This window comes from Triticum dicoccoides, chromosome 2B (genome assembly GCF_002162155.2).
Source record: "Triticum dicoccoides isolate Atlit2015 ecotype Zavitan chromosome 2B, WEW_v2.0, whole genome shotgun sequence".
Classification (NCBI taxonomy): domain Eukaryota; kingdom Viridiplantae; phylum Streptophyta; class Magnoliopsida; order Poales; family Poaceae; genus Triticum; species Triticum dicoccoides.
Window position 1 is genome coordinate 22,680,728 of NC_041383.1, and position 17,679 is coordinate 22,698,406.

A 17,679-nucleotide genomic window follows, 5' to 3' on the forward strand; every position below is an offset into this window, starting at 1 on the left:
CTCTTTTGTGAGGTTGTTGAGCAGGTAGCCCAGAACCCGCTGGTCCTCCCTCACCCAGATGGGATGGAGAGGGTTGAGCTCGGTCGACTCCTTCCCCTCCTTGTCCTTGGTGACGAGAAGGCGGGGCGGCTCCGTCAGGGTGCCGTCGACGTAGCCATAGAGGTCGGCTCCCCTCAACTGCGGCGAGATTTGGGTACGCCATAGGATGTAGTTTGTCCGGGAAAGCTTCTCCGTGACCTGACCGCTTAGGTTGGATTGGGTGGCACTGGAGGAAGACATGGCTGGCACTAGAGGAGATCAAGAGCTAGGGTTTTGGAAGAGGAGGCTCCGATTACCATGTGCGTTAGGCGGAAACGTCTTACCTCGACCCGAGGCGACGTGCTACGTGTTTATAGGCAGGGGCGCATCTCCCTGAAGCGCATACATCGTTGAGATATTACAGGAGGTTTACATCTTGCAGAAGAAGAGATAGAATTCGTTACAAGAGATAGGAAGAGAACTTAAACTGATGATCTATCCTATATCCTGCGCCTTGGACACCTTGGAGTCTCCAACCCATGCGTGACATGTACGTGACACAATATGTTGTGTTTGAGAGTCTGTTTAGTTAATTTACATGTATTAGTTGGTATGTGGGTTAGTAGTTGTGTGTGGCTAATATGCAATGTCGTGCATTCACGTAGTAATCTAATAGGAGATTAGGAGTCCAAGCAGTAATAGGCTATGTATGTGGTCTTTCCTTTGTTTGGATGGTCGTGTCCATATGGAGCAACCACAAGAACTAGCATATAATTTTGAGGATATGAACGCACCACGCACGCACGCACGCACGCACGCACTTCTTATTTCACTCAATTCTTATAGTTATCACGTCACATGCATCCCAAGCAAGACACATACAGAAAACACATCACACATATATATAAGAAAAACTGATATTTTTATTCATCACAACAAAGGGACCTAAAAGTCCGGGTGGCTACATAGGATCTTCTGGATGAGAAAGGACAACAATCCCATCTTCTTATTTGAATTGAGAAACAAACGCCGAAAATAAGAACATTAGCCGCTATTGCTTAGCTAGAGTTGGACACGTAGACACCAAGCGCATCGAGATATATCCCACTACGCCCGAAAAAGCCCACTATGCTGCTATTCTTTTCCGCAGGTATGGTGAAAGGGGTTCCCTTTGCTTCTCCGAAAGGCCCATAAGCCTTCACATTGGTGATGAATTTCAGTGACGTTATTATGTGGTGTTGGTCTTTGTCAAAAATGCCGTGTGTCCCAGAGACTTCCTTCACAAACTCAGAAGCCCCGAGTACGATCTGCATAGCAAAAGAAAAAAGAAGTGTTGAGTTGCTTACATATGGAATTGAGAAAATCACATAAAAGTCAATTCAGAGATCGAACCGTGTTTTGATTTCCTCCGGATCCTCCCCAGGGTCCACCTGTGTGCTTCTGGCCAGCTTGGTCAACATAAGAAAATTTGATTGAATCAACAATCAAGCCGCTGCTAACTGTGATGCTCTCTAGACGCCTTGGTGCCTCAACGATGTCTTTATCCGACCCTCCACTTCCACCCCATGGTCCAAGCTTTGTGAGAAGGCTCTACAAGATATAATAACCATGTGATGTTTGCTTAAATGAAAAGGATCGGTGTGAACAAAAATCAATGAATATTTCTATGGAGAAAAATAGCAATATCTCCTAATTAAAAATAAATGAATAAGTAAATATTTCTATGCATATTCATCTCACCGGCGAGCCATTCAGCACGGTACAGAACGCGTGGACAGTGAGTTCTATGATGTTACCATCGCTCCTCTGCTCATGGAACTTTTTGTATATGACACCGTTTGCCATTGCGAACTGTCCTGTCCCACCAACAATAGCCCACTCACCTTCCTCAACAGATATCCCCATCACCTGAAGCGTTGACCCCTTAAACCTGTATCATGTCCACAGATGGTTGGCAACTGTATCATGCACTGAAATATGCAATACCACCTAATAATAGAATCAAATGTAGGTTAACTAATCCACATGAAGATGCATTTCTAGGCAAAGATATATAACCTTGCATTTATATTTATATGCGTACGTACCTTTCAACCTCAAAGGTTATGCTGAAAATATTCTGCCAGTTACCGGCATAGATATGCAGGCCCTGTGCACGTGCAACGACGGTGGCACCGGGGCTAGGGCTATCACATATCGCCCAGTTGTTAACAGCCGTCTGACCCAAACCGGTAGTGGCATTCGGGTCTATTACCGTGGACTGGGTCTGATTTGCGCCGAGGGAAGTGTGGAACAGGTACAGGCTGCGGAAGTTGAGCTCATTGCTCTCCATGATCGCGGCGCGGGGAGTGATCTGGAAATTGGAGGGGTTCGCCATGGCGGAGTTGGGTGTGGCTAGCTCTGGCTCAACCGGTGCTATAGGCTTATGAGATAGTAGGTCGCTGTGTGTGAGAACTCGAAGGTTGGGAGTGGTATTTATAGATCATGGGAGCTAGCTAGGGCAATGACACTAGATGGATGCTAGGGCAATGGCGGCATGCATGTCAGCACTAGATGGATGGAAACATGCCACGTGTCTTGTGCATGTTGGGATCTCAGCCATGTGCATCACGAACACCGTAGCATGCACACGGAAAGGAATCACTCTATCTTAGAGCGCACGCTAGAAATCATTGGACAATGGGATCATATCTCTACTCCTAATGGAGCAGTTGGTAGTCTCGCTTCCAGGTTTTTTTTCGTCCCACCTCACCCGGTTTTTTTTGGTACTTCTTTGGTACTTCCTCCCACCTCCCACCCGTTTCATTTCGCTGGTTTTTTTCGTCCCTCCCCTACTCCACCGGTTTAGTTTCGTGTCACCCTCTCACACAACCCTCTCACACAACGAAAAAAATCTTAACGGATCATAACTTTCCATGCGTCACCCTCCCATCAATGCAATTTGATTTAGGAAACATATAATAAATTTTAAGGAAACAAATAACAGACTTTAAAGAAAAATCCAATTTTAAGGAAACAAATCAATCGATCCATCCAAATCAAACGATCCATCTCATCAATGCAATTTGCTTTAGGAAACATATAATAGATGTGAAGGAAACAAATAATAGACTATCTAAATCAATCGATCCATCCCATCAATGCAATTTGATTTAGGAAACATATAATAAATTTTAAGGAAACAAATAACAGACTTTAAAGAAAAATCCAATTTTAAGGAAACAAATCAATCGATCCATCCAAATCAAACGATCCATCTCATCAATGCAATTTGCTTTAGGAAACATATAATGGATGTGAAGGAAACAAATAATAGACTATCTAAATCAATCGATCCATCCCATCAATGCAATTTGATTTAGGAAACATATAATAAATTTTAAGGAAACAAATAACAGACTTTAAAAAAATCCAATTTTAAGGAAACAAATCAATCGATCCATCCAAATCAAACGATCCATCTCATCAATGCAATTTGCTTTAGGAAACATATAATGGATGTGAAGGAAACAAATAATAGACTATCCAAATCAATCGATCCATCCCATCAATGCAATTTGATTTAGGAAACATATAATAAATTTTAAGAAAACAAATAACAGACTTTAAAGAAAAATCCAATTAACTAATCTCTACTCTTAAAGGCCCCTCGATTGATTTTTGTCCCTCGCTTCCTTTCCCAGCACTTATACAATGGAAGGAATTATAATCCACCTATTTGTTCTCCTATATATCCGTGCAGGCAACACAACATAAACCGGTGAAAAAAACACTCACCTCGCACGTCCCCCTGCCTGCAATCCCGAAACGCCGCCATCGCTCCAGGCTCCAGCCTCCGCCGTCCTACATCTTGCCCCTCTCCAACCTTAGAGACCTCCGCCACCGCCGCCATCTCGGAACCCCAGTTCAGGGCAGGACTCAGAGAGGGTGTGGCTGTGGACGACGCTGCCGCCGTCGCAGAACCCTAGGGCAGGGCGTGGTCGCGTTGCGGGCAGCGCGAGCGGCCGTGCGTCTCCCCCGTCAGGCTGTCCTCGGCAGGAACTCGGGACCTCCTCCTGACAGAGCTAAGGCCCTCCGAGGTCCAAGTCGCTGTGCGGCGTGCACAGTAATCTCCCCGGCCTACTCTGTCTTCACGTCAATGCTCATGTGCTCCGACCCTCCCCGACCCCTCCCAGCAAGCAGCAGAGTCTCTCGGGTTCGAGCTCCACCGGGCCGCCGGCGGCGGCGTCCATGTTCGTTGGGCGGAGCACAACGCTAGGTTTGAAATTCACCATGATGCTACTGATGAGGCTCTCCTTCTTCTTTGTTTCGTCTGGGTTTTTTCGTCCCCCCTCCCACCACCCCATCTCGTCTGGATTTGAAATCAATAAGAGCAGCACAAAGTCTAGGTCCCTGTCTCGGTGGCAGACGGAAGGAGAAGAAGGATTGATATGTATGAGAATATTAATATTGAACTCTTAAAGTTAATGTGGCCCCGTTGCAACGCACGGGCGTTCTTCTAGTATATGATATTGTCCACCGCCGAGCCGGAGAATCGGTGCTGACTCAGGCTCGTGTATCACCGGATCTCAGATACGGTGGCAGTAATAAATGAAGGCAGGGTAACGCTTCACGTTGTGATGTGTGTAGTATAACTAACCGAGGACGTACATCTCGTGCATCACGCGAGCCCCTTGTGCTCTGTGCTCACAATCAGGGTGAGATCTTCACTCTGCTCAAAGTTCACGCAAGTACGCCTTGTGCATCACGCGAGCCCCTTGTGCTATGTGCTCTAAATATTTTGGAAATTATTGATCGATATTTGACTTCCTTGCTATTACATTAATTATTAGTTAGTACCTAAAAACATTTGAGAACATGATATTTGACAAGAAAAAACAGGCATGACCTTTGTAAAAATAAATAAACATATTGAGTGCCAAACGAAGATTTAAATATGGCCCTAAGCCTCTTAGCGGCGGCTCGGCCAAAAGCTTTGAAATGATATAGCGTAGCTATAGCGTGCTATGCCACATTTAGCGTTTAAGCATAAATCAATAAAAAACATACTTCCAGGCCCAATTTGACATAGTACTCTGTACTTGACAATTGTATATCAACTAGCATCCATCAATTTACATATACAATATGCTCTATGCTTTTACTGGCACACTCCTCTGCTCATAGATTTGGTTATTCGAACACCTAATCTTATGTGTATTAATGTTGGTACGTACCCCCTTCATTTACTTATACAAGGCCATTATAGAATATACATTTTACATTTATACAAGACCACTAACAGTAAAGGAGGCAAAGATTAATAATGTTTTCTCGTACTAGCAACTTGTTTATATAATTGCATGCATGTAGTCATAATGACACTGACCTCCACTCAGCTTTCTTGCATGCATGTGCTGTATTAATGATCCCAGTAACGCAAAGGAAAGCTAGGTTGCAAGACATGTATTAAATTTTATCTTAATACATGTAATTTGAGTTTGCCTACCTTATGCAGTTCCAGGATGCGCCAGCCTCGGAATTCCGGGCAGTCATTAGGAAACCCACGTCGCCGGAGAGACTTAAGATGTTCTTCTAGCTTCGAGTGAATTGCAAAATACCACCACATTTGAAGTTCACTTTCGCAATCGCCACCACATTACTTGCGCGTCCCAAAAATCTACCAGTTTCCTTACAAATTTTCTCAATAAACACTAATGACCGATTTGGACGATTTAATCCAATTTCTGACCAGTAGGGCCCACTTGTAAGTGCTGATGTGGCACTAAAAGTTAAAGAAAACAGCGTCGACTGTTCGTCAGGATCCCCTCCCTCCCCATGATCCCCATCTCTCTGAAGTCATCACCGCGTACTACACTTGATGGTCGGCGCCGCCTAGCCCCTCTCTTGCCATGCTCCGCCCCCTCCACCATCCACCACCTCTTCTCCCTCCCAGCGTCGGCGAGATCCACCGCCCCGCGCAGCCCCACATCGGATCTCGCGATGCGGCCCCTCCCCCTGCCCCGGCGAGCTCCGTCCTCTTCCTCTATGTCGTGCGGCGAGCCGATCTCTAGCTCACGCCCCAGAACTCGCTGCCGGTCTCCAGTTCACGCCCACGAGCTCGTCGCCGCCGATATCCGGCTTCGCGCGCGCTGGTCCGGTGCTATTGGAGCGTCCGACCATGGGGGTGGGGGCGTGCTTGAGCTTGTGCGGCGATGTTGCGATTCCTGATCGAGGCCGAGGTGCCCGCCGAGGAGCTACCACGCATGTTGCGGCCACCACACCCCGGGTCGCCGCCACCAGGAACCTGCCCTGGTGCGCCGACCGGAGAGTTGCATGTCCTGCCGCCGCTCTCCTCGCCCGTGGCGACGGATGTGGTCGCCGGAGTTGGCTTTCCGAGCCCCTCCACCATTGCTCATCTCCCCTCCGGCGGTGACGTGCTCACGACAACCCTCCTAGGGATCCAACTGTAATCTGATTTTGTTTCTAGGGTGCTTTATGACATTTTTCAGGGACCCTTTTGTATGTTCAGCTGATGATTGGTGGGCCCAATGTCTAACTTAGTGGTCAACAAACGGTGTTGACCCTTTTATGCCATGTCAGCGCTTACATGCGGGCCCTTTCTGTCAAAAATTGGGTTAAATCGCCGAATCGTTCATTAGTGTTTATTGAGAAAATTTGTAAGAAAACAGGTAGATTTTTGGGACGCGCAAGTAATGTGGTGGCGATTGCGGAAGTGAACTTCAAATGTGGTGGTTTTTTACAATTCACACTCTAGCTTCTACTGCAAGATTGATTGTTGCAATGACAGGGTGCAGCGGCGCGGATGGGAAACCGGATACTTCTGCTTGTTTTGCTTCCAAAGCCTAGAAACATCGACTCATCTCTTCTGGAGTTGTCCGGTCACCATGCAGGTTTGGAATGCTGTCAAAAAAGGGAGAGGATGTGGAGCCCTAAACCATGAGAATCGGCACAGTGCAAGAACCACCCCAGAAATTCTCAAAGTAATCTCACAGCAAGCAATTGCCGGGCAAGAAAGGAGGGCTCTTAGGTCCCTATTAATCCTTATAACATGGGAAATTTGGCAAGAGAGAAACTCATGCACTTTCAGGCACAAGATCGCTTCGATGGCCGAAGTGCTTGCAAAATCAGACACAACATGGAACTATTGAATTTGGCTGGGCCCAAATGTTTTGAGTACCCTTTGAACAGTCGGGACTAGGTTTCTGGGCACCGCGGTAGTTGTCTCAAAAGATCACTTGATCGAACTATGTATTCCATGACATAGTTCAGTTTTAACCCTGACATTAGCTAGCAGATACGTGAGGACAGGGGCGGAGCTGGGCCCCGGGCACCCAGGGCCCAGGCCCGGGGCGTGGAAAAATTAATAGGCTATAGTTATATAGAATTTTTGGCAGGCCCGGGGCGTAGCCCAGTGAAAAAGAAGAAGGCCCAAAGGCTTGATGGACTGCTCACGCACGTACGGCAACAACACACCCCACGATCCAGCACGCACGAGGCACAGGAGACCAAACGATCGCGCGGCCGCCGACGCCCGCCGAGTCGCACGCACGAGGACGCCACGATCGATCTCAAGGAGCAGCAGGGACACCAGCGCCCGCGCCGCCATTCGTCGTGGCTCCGCCCCCGGCCCACCCACTTTCTGCCCGTCTTTGCCTTCCTGTTCGTTGTTCTCCTGCGTGGTGCTGCTTCATTGTCGGTTGCGGTATAGCTTCTAATTTTCTGTGATGCTTTCCTTGTTTCCCCCTTGATGCTTTCTACTTGTACCATGTTCTATTCGCATAACTTGTATCAGTGTACAAACTGCTCTAAACTGAAATTTATATGATGTTCTTTTGTATCCAGTCATATATGTATGATATTGTTGAACCCAAATTGATGTAATTGTCAATTTCATTTTATATATTGTAGACAAAGAAGATGAAGACATTTTTTTCGCCGGTGTTCGCAACGGGGCTGTCTACACCTATCATTTCAGATGGAGGGAATCAAGTGGCCGAGGAAACTGAATCAACACCAGAAACAGAAACAACTGTAGAAATGAGGCCACCGCATTAGACTTCAAGCAACCCACCTGCAATGTCAACTGGAGAGAGAAACAATCATGGTATTCCTGCTCGTGCCCTTGGTCAATTCCATAAAGGTGATATTGAAGCTGATCCTATCTTAGAAAACCAATTGAAAGTTTATGACTTCTCTTATGATATTTTGCTTTCAATGCCTTGAAGGTGTTGACTCTTCTTCCGCTTTTGATGAGGTTATGTGAGGCACTGATGAAGCAAACCATTGATTCGGTACTTTTTTTTATCATGTACCGTTCTTTGAAGTTTTTATCTATTTCATTGTATTTTTAAGCATTAAGTTTAAATTATAAATTTTTAATGCAGCCGAGCCATATTTTGTATGGGGTATCTTTTAATAAGGTAACTAAAAGCCTTATGGGTGTTAAGATTTTCCCTCGCGGCGAATATTTTTTGGCCCGGGGCTTGGTCCAATCCTGACTCCGCCACTGCGTGAGGATGCCTCCGTCTCCGAGAGCAGATAAGTTAGGATACGTGACACCTCAGTCTCTTAGAGCGCACGCCAAGCCAGAGAATCGGTGCTGAGTCAGGCTTGTGTATCCGGCAAGCAAATCACTGGATCTTAGATACACCGGCAGTAATAAATGAAGGCATGGGCAACGCTTCACGTTGTAGTATAACCGAGGACGGACGTACACCTTGTGCATCACGCGAGCCCCTTGTGCTCTGTGCTCACAGCTGGGTAAGATCTTCACTCTGCTCAAGGCTCATGGAAGTAAACAAATAGAGGATATAAATCCATGTGCATGGACGTGATCATCTGTGCCTCCGGATATTTTTCATTGGGCTGTTTAGAGCATCTCCAACGCTAACCCGCAAAACACACATCGCATTCATCCGCGGGCACGTAGTATGTGGAAACCGGCCATCCAAAGCTATCCGTATACATCCGGTCTCATTTTTTCTAAAGTCCGCACACTCAAATAGCTGCATACATAGTTTAGAATAGTTCGAATGTTTAAATGCAGCAATAGTTCTAATTGTAAAAAGTTCAAATATTACACTCAAATATTATTCTCTCCTTTAACCGCCCACAGATGCTCATTCAGATCTTCCTTCACTTGCTCATGAGTTACTCGATGCCGAATTTGTTGATGTATTGAACAAACTCTTGAAATGTGCCCGGGTTCTAGTCTGGAAGTTCGATATGATTACCCATGTTGTCAAATTCAAGACCCAGGTGGCTATGCGGTGGCAATGTCTAAGTGGGATAAGTCTGAGAAAGAGATGGAGGATGCAGGTGCCACTCCGGTTACTAAGAGCTGGCCCCCCAGGGTCAGGACTTGGTTCTATGCGCATGGGTAGGAGTTGGACCCGAAGACAGGCAATGTTTCGACGAGGGCAAGTCTGAAGGGAGCCGACGATGCGATACTTGTTGCAATAGAAGAGGCACGATCGGGGGTGTTCCAGCCCAACAGAGAGAACGACGAGCTTACGCGTGCCCTGGGAAATCCTGAACACCCGGGAAGAACACGAGGCAAGGGCGCTATTCCGTGGTATGAGGGGTTTTCAGACTGGAACACCGACTACAGAACCCGTGCGAGAAAGAAGATTGCGGAGGAGAAGAAGAGGAAGATGGAGGAGGAGCAGAGGAAGCGGGACTATGAACGCCTTCAAGGCCTAGAAGCAAGTCAAGCGGAATTGGTAGTCAAATTCCAGCGGCAGCAGGAGCAGATCGACTCACTTACCCAGCAAAGGGGGTCTCAGCAGCTGCAGCAGCTAGCGAATGATCCAGCATTGGATAGCACCGCCCCATCCATGCCGAGAAGCAGCGTGGGTTCCGCCCCGGACGACGCAATGCTGGGTAGATACCCTGTGGATGACATCACGGAGAACACTAGCTGCGATCTACACGTCAAAATGAAGAACATATCCATAAAGGTGGCGGACGCCGTTGCTTTTACAAATCCCCCCAAGGCAACCTTCCATTGCAACCCGATTCCAGCGGGCTATGCTCGTGTCTTGGTTGATGAGGTGGTGGACCCATATTCGGAGCTAGAGCTTGACATTCCTGGAGGTGACGACGAGCGCTTTCTCGGAGAGGCCAACCATCGTATCATCCTATGGAAAAAGGATTGCATCATCTTTCGAAGGCCACCGACACCGCGTCAGCCGACTCATCGTCGAAGTCCGCCACCGAGTCATCAGTCTCCCGCTCCTGCAAGTCCACCAAGTCCGGCAAAGTGTCAGGCCACTCCTCCTCCAAGTTCGGCAAAGTGTCAGGACACTCCTCCTCCTCCAAGTCCGCCACAGCGTCAGACGTCCACTCCTCCTCCAAGTCCGGCACAACCTCAGGCCACTCCTCCTCCAAGTCCGGCACAGCTTCAGGCGGCCACTCCTCCTCGTCCAACTCAGCCCCGTCAGCCGTCTCCGCCGCCTCAGCAATCGCAGAAGAGACACCCCGCAGCTATGGTGCTTAGCGGTACGAGTCGAGGTAGTACAGGAAGTACAGGCGGAGGCAAGCGATATAAATATGGTCCAAGCCTCACGCCTCTTTCGCAGAGGGCTTATGACAAGTCCGAGGAGGAAATCGCAGCCATATCGAAGGCCGAGGTGGAAGCCCATTTTGCACCGAAACCGCCACCGCCGGCAAGGGAGAAAGTGCCTGAGGAAACGATTGACCACTTCATTCGTATGGCTCAACCACCAGCTCCCATGCCTGTTAACATAGACTATGAGCGCCACATCAGGAAGTTAAATCGAGCACGTCTACGTAAGGAGGCGAGCTCGGGATCGAGCAAACAAGAAGCAGCTGTCAAAAATGCGGGAAAACCATTCCATAGCTGCGAGAACAGGTGGCGCAATCGATCCCCTCGCTTGTTGTGCCAACAACACGTGACAGTACGCGCGCCCAATATTATTGTGGGCAAACAGTTTACGTTCCTGAGGTGGGCAATGTGGTAATAACAGAGGAGCATATAATGCAGGCTGAAGTTCTCAAAATCACTGTTGGACAACTCCTCGAGATCGAGCCCATGCCTGTGCTTAGAGAGGATGAAATAAAACGGAAATATGTCCGGGACCAACCTTTGATCGAGCCAGACAAGGTCAAGAACCTCCCAACGAGAATGTATGAATTGCATCAATGGTATATGAACATTACCAAGATTTCAGATCGATTGTCCCTCATGGTGAATGTCAAGGAGGATCATTACTTCCATGAGAAAGCTCGGTCCGTTGAGTATTCTGAACTGTTTCAGTTATACAATCAAGACGCACTCGACAAATCTATCGTCAGTTGCTATTGTCTGTAAGTGATTTCTTTCTGTAATTTAAGTCTCAAGCTAGCTGTAGTGATCCTTTTGATCAATCATTACCTGTAATTATCCTCACTATATTCTTTTATGTGGTATTATGCAGGATGAAGATGTATGAAATGAGAAAAGCTGGACGCTATGCCATTGGGTTCATTGACCAAAACATCGTTAATGAATACACATGGCGGATAAATCGACATCATCAAAAGGACGTAGAGGACAACATGCTAGAGTACTTGAAGCGCCTCAAATACAATGAAGATATACTATTTCCTTACAACTTCCAGTGAGTCACACTGTCTTGTACTACAAATTATCTGTTTTTGCCTACTAGCTAGCTACATGTTTTTGCTTACATATGCCGCTTAATTAAGACATGCAAACATGTGTGCATGCAGATTTCACTGGGTCTTGTGTATCATTAGAGTTGACGACGGAACAGTTGAAATACTGGACTCACTACTCAAAGTTAAAACTGACTATAACATCTTGTTTGGGATAGTCAACAGGTAATTTCAATCATTATTAACTATATATCTCGGCCTATTTAGTTCGTCATTTCATGATATGAACTATTTAATAACCCCTTTATTCATTTTCTTTGTCGGCGGGCAGGGCTTGGGAAAGATTCATCAGCGTCATGGAAGGCGAATGGAAAAAAAGCTTAAATGGGGAAGACCCAAGGTAAGTAATTAAGTAGTACTAGCTAGCTAGTTAGCTGTCATCTCTTTAATTATCATGCTTGATTAATTATTATCTGATCAAATTCCATTCTCGTAAAGACCCTGAAGCAGGCGCAGGGGACTGATCTGTGTGCATTCTGCGTTTGCGAGAACATTCGCATGATGGCGTCCGAAAGGAGCAGATCTCAAAGACAGGAATGGGTACGCTTGTCAGAACACTATTCACAATTTTTACACCATTATCGATATCTAGTCACACAACTAATACACATGCATATTGATCTCCTTCTTAACAGTTCAGAGAGGTGCGGGAGAAGCTCCTACAAACGGAGCGCGTAGAAGCACTTCAAGAGGAAATAGCGGGATTTTTGCTCGACCAGGTCATAAATCCTAAGGGAGAATACTATTACCCGCTACCGCCCCCATGAAAACCACTTCCAATTGTCATCGTGCTCCGAAGGCACCAATTAGGCTAATGCCACTGGCTCCGAAGGCAACATGCATATGTAGGAGAAATTGTATATAGCTAGCTATACATTTGTGTATGTGTGAATTAATTAATATGGTGGTTTGTGAGACATTGATGATATATATATATATGCATGATTAGTTCTACTAGAAATTCTATTTATATATATATATATATATATATATATATATATATATATATATATGCATAACGTGTACAATGTGTAGTATCGTAAAATACCAGCAAACGAAAAAGAATTAAAATGGAAACACAAAATTAAATGAAAAAAAAATCATAAAACTAAAAAAAAAACCTTATAGTACCGGTTGGTATTACCAACCGGTACTAAAGGGCTCCAGCCCCCAGGAGCTGGCTCGTGCCACGTGGTTGCCCTTTACCACCGGTTCATGCTGAACCGGTACTAGGGGGGGGGCTTTAATGCCCACACTTTAGTGCCGGTTATGGAACCGGCACTAAAGGGCCTTACGAACCGGTGCTATTGCCCGGTTCTGCACTAGTGAGTGCCTAGCAGCGTAAAGCATATTCTCTTATGAAAGTATTCTAAATCTTACATGCTGCATTTCTTCGATACAGTAATTGGTCCACTTGTACGAACATCAATTGTAAGGTACTTTCGTACTTGCTACTGCTTGAACAGGCAATGAAGCAACAGTACAAGGAACCAAATGAGAGTACACCACAAATAATTTCGGTTCCTGAAAAATTAGCGCATGTTAGTCTTATCTTGTGGTTGTTCCAAACATTGCAAATTTAAAAACAAGCAGATCTAGCTCTAAGAAAACCTTAATAGCTAGTGATGAATAAGTCTGGGCAGTATCAAGGTTCGTCAATGTGGCTGCAGCGGGCGGCGGCGGCGGCCTGTGCTGGCATCTGTGGGTCGGCAGAGGTGAGCAGCAGCCGGCCACGACGGCCCGCGCCGGCATCCGTGGGGAAGCAGAGGTGGAGAGGACGGTGGCGACGGAGACCGTCGCTCGCATCTATGGGGCAGCAGCGGAGGACGGCAGGCGGAGATAGCGGCACGTGCTCGCCGTCCGGGTGGCAGTAGAGGAGGAGCGAGCGACGGCGACTGAGTCCCTCGCCCGTGTCCGTGGGGTAGCAGAAGAGGAGCGGGCGGCGGCGAAGGCGATCTGCGGTCGTGCCCATGGGACAGCAGAGGAGGAGCGGAGGGCGGCGGCGGGGATCTGTGCTCGCGTGGAGGAGTAGAGGAGGAGCAGCAAGCGGTTGTGAGGGAAGAGAGAAAATTATGGGATACTAATCCCACTAATTGAGATAGAGATTAGTTAGTTTCCTGGATCTAAATAAATTGTGTTTTTTTTACTGAACAGATGCGGGTGCGGGGATGGGCAGAGTTTTCGTCCGCCCTGATAATGTTCTCTTGTTTAATAGTAGTGTAGATACAAGAGTATATGTAGAAGCTAGAGCTATCCCCGGGCCCAAACCGGCCGACAACATCCCCGGGCCAATGCCAACGCGTGACGAGCTGATCGTTCAAGCCCGTACCATCCCCTTGGTTGTGGTTAATACTACTACCAACATGCTCCTTAGGCTCGTACACAATGTAGACAGCACGGACAAATAACGTCTGCCGCTCCAACCAATAAGGCCCTTTCTTCCCAGCGGAAACATAAGGAGCGATCGACACCATGACCGTCTTGTCGCCGTCGGCTCCGGTGGCTTCCAGGTTGCCGCCGATGGGGAACTTGCGCGCCGCCTTGTCTTGCCCGGGGACGATGGCCACGTAATGGCCCGCGTACCGGGGCTCAACCACTGCGTTTCGGAATAGCATTTTTTCTTCGCCCTCGCGCATGTTCAACCACACGTCGAGGAAGGATATCTGGTGGACGTCGGGTCCGAAGCCCATCTCCACGACCATCACCTCCTCCGTCTCCTACTTCTCCTTTGGGCTCCTCCACACCTTGGGCCTCGTCACCGGTACCCTCACGTGCTTGCTCACGACTACATCCAGCTTCGGGGGCTGGAAAGCGACGGTGGCGGCCGCCTCGCCTCCCCCGTTGGCGCAGAAGACCCAGCCGCCGTCCCTGAGCACGCAGTCCATGAAGCAGCTCTGGGACTGCGCGTCAGTCAGCCCGGCCTCGGCCTGGTCTGCTCCCTTGCGGGCGCACTTGTCGTGGCAGAGGCAGGAGCTCGGCACCGGGGTCTCCATCTCGCCGACCCGCCGCCGCCGGATGCACCCGCCGTCGCCTTTGCCATCAACAGCCATGGTCAGCAGGACGACGGTAGCCGTCAGCAGCACGGAAACCTTCATCGTCCTTGAATCGGGAACCATTGTTGGTAGTTGGCTTGGACTTTGAGACCTAGCAATTCAATTCAGTGGGCGTTTAATTAGGGCCGTGAGCCCACGTATATGATGACTTGTCTCGGTTGTGAGGCAAACTGGCAAAGGATAGCAATGGAATGGACCCCTGCCCAACGTCGTCTTGCTTCGCTGCAACATACTCCCTCCGTTCCGAATTACTTGTCTTGAATTTGTCTAGATACGGATGTATCCAGCACTAAAATGAGTCTAGATACATTCGTATCTGGACAAATCTAAGACAAGTAATTCAGAACGAAGGGAGTATATGTGTGGGCGGGTAACTACCGATAGCGAATTATCCCATTTTGCTGCCGCCCATCGCGAGTGGTCCCTGGTCGCCGGGATTTGGTGTTGCTAATTACTATTCTCTTCGTTCCGAAATGTAAAATCAATTTTGACACTAGATGAAGGGAGTAATACTTAGACTCGAATATATATTCAATAAGCAGATATTGTCGGATATTTGTTGGGTCATATTCATTCCTAAGTACTCCCTCCGTCCTAAAATAAGTGACTCAACTTTGTACTAGCTTTAGTACAAAGTTGAGTTACTTATTTTGAGATGGAGGAAGTAGTTTCCAGCAAAGCAAGCTCCAGAAATGACGATGCAGAATGGATCAGTAGGGAACAACTAACGACAAATGACGCTGCAGATGGGCATCAAATGGACCAGTCCCATTAAATGTGGGAATCAGCAGAGACCACATTTTTCTGGGCTGAGAAGATAGTTAAGCCCAAGTAACAGTCCATGTCAAGCTCCTGAAAAAGCATGGACGTTTCCCTAAAAAAACAAAAGCATGGAACTACTCCCTCCTTCTCATAGTATAAAATCTTACTACGTCTAACCGTCCCATAATATAAGATTTTATTACATTAAAATCTTATATTATGGGACGGAGGGAGTAGTACGCATTGCTCTTAGCTCCAACGCTCCCATGCCTCAAAATGTTGACAAGAAGTAAGAGCGTCGCAACCTCAGCCAACCCAATTATAGTTGTGTTTAGATATGTTCTTCTCCTTCGATGAGCCAATGTGGCGACCCAACCGTTGTAGCGATTCAAACACTGTAGCAACCGGTTATTCAAAAAAAAAATAGTCGTTTTAATTCCAAAAAAATTGGAAACACGCACAATTTTTTAAAACGCGAACTATTTTAGAATTTCTAAATATTTTTTCTAAAAATATAGTCATTTTTCTTAGTGCGGAAAATTTACTAACATTCTGCTTCTTTATGAAATTACAAGCATTATTTTAAAGCATCGGTTTTTTTTAATATGTGATGAATCTTTTAATTTTCGGACATTTTTTAAAAATGCAAGAATTTAAAAAATCAAACATGTTACTGTGAACATTTTATAGAATTATAAAAAAGATGTTAATAAACAGAAACAATAAAAATAATAAAGAAAAAGAAAAAGAAAAAACCAGTCAAGAACCTTCTAGAAGATTTCTAAAAACCCTGAAACCTTCCAGAAGGTTACCTATTCAAAATATATTCATTAAATTCAAAAAAATGTTTACAAATTAAGGAACTGTTCATGAAAATTTGAAAACAAAGTTGACAAAATTTATAAAATGTTCCTGTATTTCAGAAAATTAGAAATAATTTCATCATTTCGAGAAATGATCGTTGATTCAAAAAATGTTTGTCAAAACAAAAACAGTCAGTGAATTACAAATATTGTTGCCAAATTTGGAAAAATGTTCATCGATTCAAAAAAGTTTATGAGTTCCGAAACAATGTTCAAGATTTCAAAACATGTCATGATTTTTAAAAATATTACGAAAATGTAAAAAAGTATTCAACATTCTGAAAAAAAATCATGATTTTAAAAACAAAATCATAAATTCGAAACATGTCGATGATATCAAGAAACACTTACGATTCTATCAACAATTCATGAATTTGAAAGATGGGTATGAAATAAAAAAATAAATAAAGTAAAATTAAAAATAATAGGAAACGAATAATATAAAATAGAAAAAAATAAAAAGTGAAAATCAAAAAAGAAAAGAAATAGTAAAGAAAGGAAAGAACAAAAATTAAAAAAGTAGAAAAAACCCGAAAGAAAAGCACACACTGTGGGGAGGTCTAGGACCTTCCTAAAACCCGAAAGGATCTTGGTGGGTCGGATCTAGCATATGTAACGTAGATAGGGTGGTACGTATTAGGTTGCTGTTTCATTCCCTCCAGGCTTTAGCAAAGCCTCCACTATTGCCGCCTGCCTGCGGCAAATAATGGGAGAATATCTGGTGCACCGGTGGTTATGGTGCTACCGGTGCACAGAACTCATGTTACAAATTTTAAAATATTCAAAAGTTTCTGAAAAAATTAGCACATTCACACAACACAATGTAGGTTGTCACAGAATTTCAATCAAAATTGGAAACACAAACCAAAAAATAAAAATGAAAAATTCAACATTGAATAGTACATAACATAAGTTGGGCCTTAGATTTGGTACATTATCACATAGATGTTAAAAAATTCATTTTTGTATCTCTTTTTTTTTTTGAATTTTGATATGAATTTTTGCGACAACACACATTGATGTTGTATCAATGTGCTAGATTTGTTTTCAGGATTTTTTTAAATGTCCTCCGGCATCCGGTATAACTGTAACATCATAAGTGTGGGTGCACCGGATACATTCCCGGCAAATTAGAGCTGTCCGTAATCCCGCATATACAGAAGTGGAGAGAGCATCATGCTAAACGGGCTGGCCCAGGTGAGCGGCCGGGGCTATGGCCTGCTACAACAGGAAAATGTTTTTCTTTAGAACACAATGAGAGTGTCTTACACACGAGCAGTGGCGAAGCTTAGTGCAACTCA

The 17,679-nt window shown here is 45.7% G+C and overlaps 1 protein-coding gene across 1 annotated transcript; it reads right to left on the bottom strand.

The window, feature by feature from the left end:
- Positions 1-921: 921 nt before the first annotated feature.
- On the bottom strand, positions 922-2,464 carry LOC119361855 (mannose/glucose-specific lectin-like). The gene is made up of 4 exons (XM_037627010.1): positions 2,106-2,464; positions 1,759-1,948; positions 1,411-1,608; positions 922-1,325 (listed from the first exon to the last, which is right to left on the bottom strand). Exons 1-4 carry the CDS (start codon positions 2,393-2,395, stop codon positions 1,077-1,079), a joined length of 927 nt encoding a protein of 308 aa, XP_037482907.1. The 5' UTR covers positions 2,396-2,464; the 3' UTR covers positions 922-1,076.
- Between the last annotated feature and the right edge of the window lie 15,215 nt (positions 2,465-17,679).